Source organism: Myotis brandtii, unplaced genomic scaffold (assembly GCF_000412655.1).
Source record: "Myotis brandtii unplaced genomic scaffold, ASM41265v1 scaffold333, whole genome shotgun sequence".
Classification (NCBI taxonomy): domain Eukaryota; kingdom Metazoa; phylum Chordata; class Mammalia; order Chiroptera; family Vespertilionidae; genus Myotis; species Myotis brandtii.
In genome coordinates this window covers 3,410,558-3,413,420 of record NW_005362842.1, presented here as the reverse complement: position 1 = coordinate 3,413,420, position 2,863 = coordinate 3,410,558, and the positions used below count along the sequence as shown (strand labels likewise).

Sequence of the window (2,863 nt, the reverse complement as noted above, 5' to 3'; positions counted from 1 at the left end):
GCGCCTGACAGCTCCTCCGCCCCCCGCGTCAGCTGACTGGAGGCCTGAGCCGCGGGGGAGGAGGCTTAGCAGAGGGCTGGAGCCAAGTAGGACCGTGGGCCAGGGCCCAGCCCCCCACACCCTCAAAGTCCCGGCCCCCGCCCTCTCGCTTTTGGTGCGCATTCCCCCTCTAGGCCAAGCAGCCGCTTCCTCCACTTCGCCCAGTCCCCGTCCCCAGTTCCTCCCTTTTTCCCCTTTGGTTTCCCCACCCCCTGTCCGTGTCACCCCCAAGGAGGCTCAGAACAAGCGCCGGGACAACACCTCTCGGGTCCTTTGTTCCCAAGCGCCCCCGCCCAGTGGGGGACGCTCCGTGTGCTGCGCGGCTGTGGTCCGTGTGTGTGCCGTGTGTTTCTGCAGGGCTGCACACATTTGTGTGTTGAGGGGTGAGTTGGGTTTCCAAGAGTTGAGCTCAAATCCAACTCTTAGTCTCAAGGGACCCTCCTCGAGCCAACCAAGGGCCGCTCTCCCCTCCTACGGGGTGCGCTGGCCTAACCCTGAGATAGGACTCCACTGGCCCCACCGTTCACTGCGCCCAACCCTCCCACAAATGACACAAGATGAAGGGAGCGGGGAAAGAATCGGACAAACAGCGCTGAAAATCTTTCCCCAGCCAGATGCACGGAACCCTGAGCTTCCCGAGGCATGGGGCTCAGACCAGACCAGGACGATGCTCCGGGTGGCTCTTGGCTGCTGGGGAACCAGTCTGTTTTTGTTTGAACGTTTTGTAACGATTAAGCAGATCCCGGCGTCAGCCTGCGACCGAGAGGCTCAAACAGGCATAAAGTGCGACCCCAAGTGGCCACTGTGCGCAAAGGCGCACCGAACCGCCTGGCCCGCAGCCGGAAAGCTTGGACGACGTCTGGGACCCAGCTGAGTCCTCCTAAGCTGCCCGACCCAAACCAGCCCAGAAAGTAGGCTGAGCGTGCACCGGAGCCCAGGACGGTTTCCCCTAGAGTTACGCAAAGGTCGTCGAATCCGGACTTTGGACTCAGCCGCGAGTTCCCCGCCGATCATCCCCCGTGAAACTCTGCTCCCAGCTCTAGGGATGGGTGGGCGTAGGGGCGGGTGCCGATGGGTCGTTCCTAATGCGGGAAGGTCCTAGGCCGAGTTAAGCCTGTGTCGGAAAGCTTAAAGCTGCAGCGAGGGGGTCCAGGGTTGTCCGAAGACAACTCCCGGAGCACAGATGGGAAGCCGGGAGCGTACCGCACTACGCATACACACAGGTCTCGGGCACCGTGCACCCTCCCTATCCGGGTCCAGGATGGCCTGAAATCAGAGGTTCCTCCCGAGACCCCAGCCCGGGCTCAGAAACCGGATAAATCTTAAATTCGCTGTACCGGGAGACCCGACCCGCCTCCCGCGTCGCCTTCTGCGCTTCAGCGTTGAGTGCGCACAGCGAAAGGCAGGAGCAGCGCGCACTGGGTGAGTGTGTCCGAGCTACTGCCTGTGCAGGACCAGCACGACGCCGCACTTAAGTGTCGTCAGGTGGGCTTTACCAATGTGGACGCAACCAGATTTTTTTTTTTAGCCTCAGAAGATAAAATATTTACCTTCAATTAATCTGAAAACTATTATCTTGCGCCCTCAGTGAGGCGGAGGTGGGATATGGTCTTAGACCGCCTGTTTTAAATAAAATGAATATCTTTTAACTAAGACTTGAACTGAAAGGTTGGGTTCGGCAAGGGCAACTGTAAAAGCTGTAAGAGACCGTCTTCAACCCTCTGCGAGAGCGCGCTCTCCGCTCTCCGAAGAAACGGTTAGGCTGGGTCTGGGCCAAGCCGCTGCCCCGCCCCTGCCCGAAGGTGGGCGCTCGGGACAAGCACCTTCCCAGTCCCCGTCGCGTTTGCACGCAGTGATAGCACACTCGGACCCGCGGCTTCGTGGGGGGACGTTTCGAGGCCATCCTGGATTGGCCGTCTTGGTCTGTGCAGAGGATGGCCCCGTCTCCAGGAGCCCGGGCCGGATAAACGCACTGGGCTCTCTCTGTGCCACTGAACTCCAGCCTGGAGCGCCCTTCCCGGCTGCGAGAGACCCGCGGCTAGGAGAGCGCGCCTGAGCCCGTGGACTTGTGTGTACGCGCCGCGGAGGCAGAGCCAGTCTGTGTTCGCGTGTTCGCGCCGTGTCCCTGGGTCGCCCTGATCCTCCCTGTCGAGGAATGAAGCCCGCGTCTCAGAGTGCGGCCATCCTCTGTCCCAGCTCCGCAGTTGCGAACGTTCCGCTTTCCGAGGGCGTCCTGCGCCGTCTCAGGGCTGGTCTAGAACTCGGGCTTTGTCTGGGCAGGCGCCTTCTCTTTGTCCCTGTGCCTGTCTCCGTTGCAGTCAGTCCTATACCCTGGGCTCTGACTGAGGTATCTCAGTCCATCCCTAGGTCCCCCTCCCCTCCCCAAATCTGTTTCCTGGTCGCTCTCCCAGACCCTCCTCTCCCACCCCACCCCCAAACACCTCCACCAAAAACTGTTGGAAATGGGTGACAAAGACAGCAGTTTGCTCCGGAGTGAAGGTTGCTGCAGGGCCCTGGATCGCACTCTTGCCTCCCTCACCGCGGCTCCTGCTGCGCTCTGCCGCTGGGTCCCGTGGCGCACCCCAAACCTTAAGGCCACTGCTCCGGACACCACGGTCAGCCACTTCCCCGTGCCTAGGGTCTAAGGGGATCAGAGTGCTTGGCTCCCCATCAAGGGTATACAGCTGTACCCAGAGACTACACCCCATCCCTAAAAGACAAGCGGGGTGGGGTGGGGTGCGGGGAAAGAGGGAAGAAAAGAGAAGGGATGGTGGGAGAAGTGGAGAGTTTGGAGGAGACGCCCAGTGCAGGCTGGAGACACAAG

General features: G+C 61.0%; 1 protein-coding gene across 1 annotated transcript in view; it reads right to left on the bottom strand.

The window, feature by feature from the left end:
• Positions 1-1,942, bottom strand: part of MAFB (v-maf avian musculoaponeurotic fibrosarcoma oncogene homolog B) — a 5,124-nt gene extending 3,182 nt beyond the window's left edge. Inside the window, 1 exon segment of the mRNA XM_005871282.2 lies at positions 1,863-1,942. Within this exon segment, the coding sequence (XP_005871344.2) occupies positions 1,863-1,942 (80 nt within the window).
• Between the last annotated feature and the right edge of the window lie 921 nt (positions 1,943-2,863).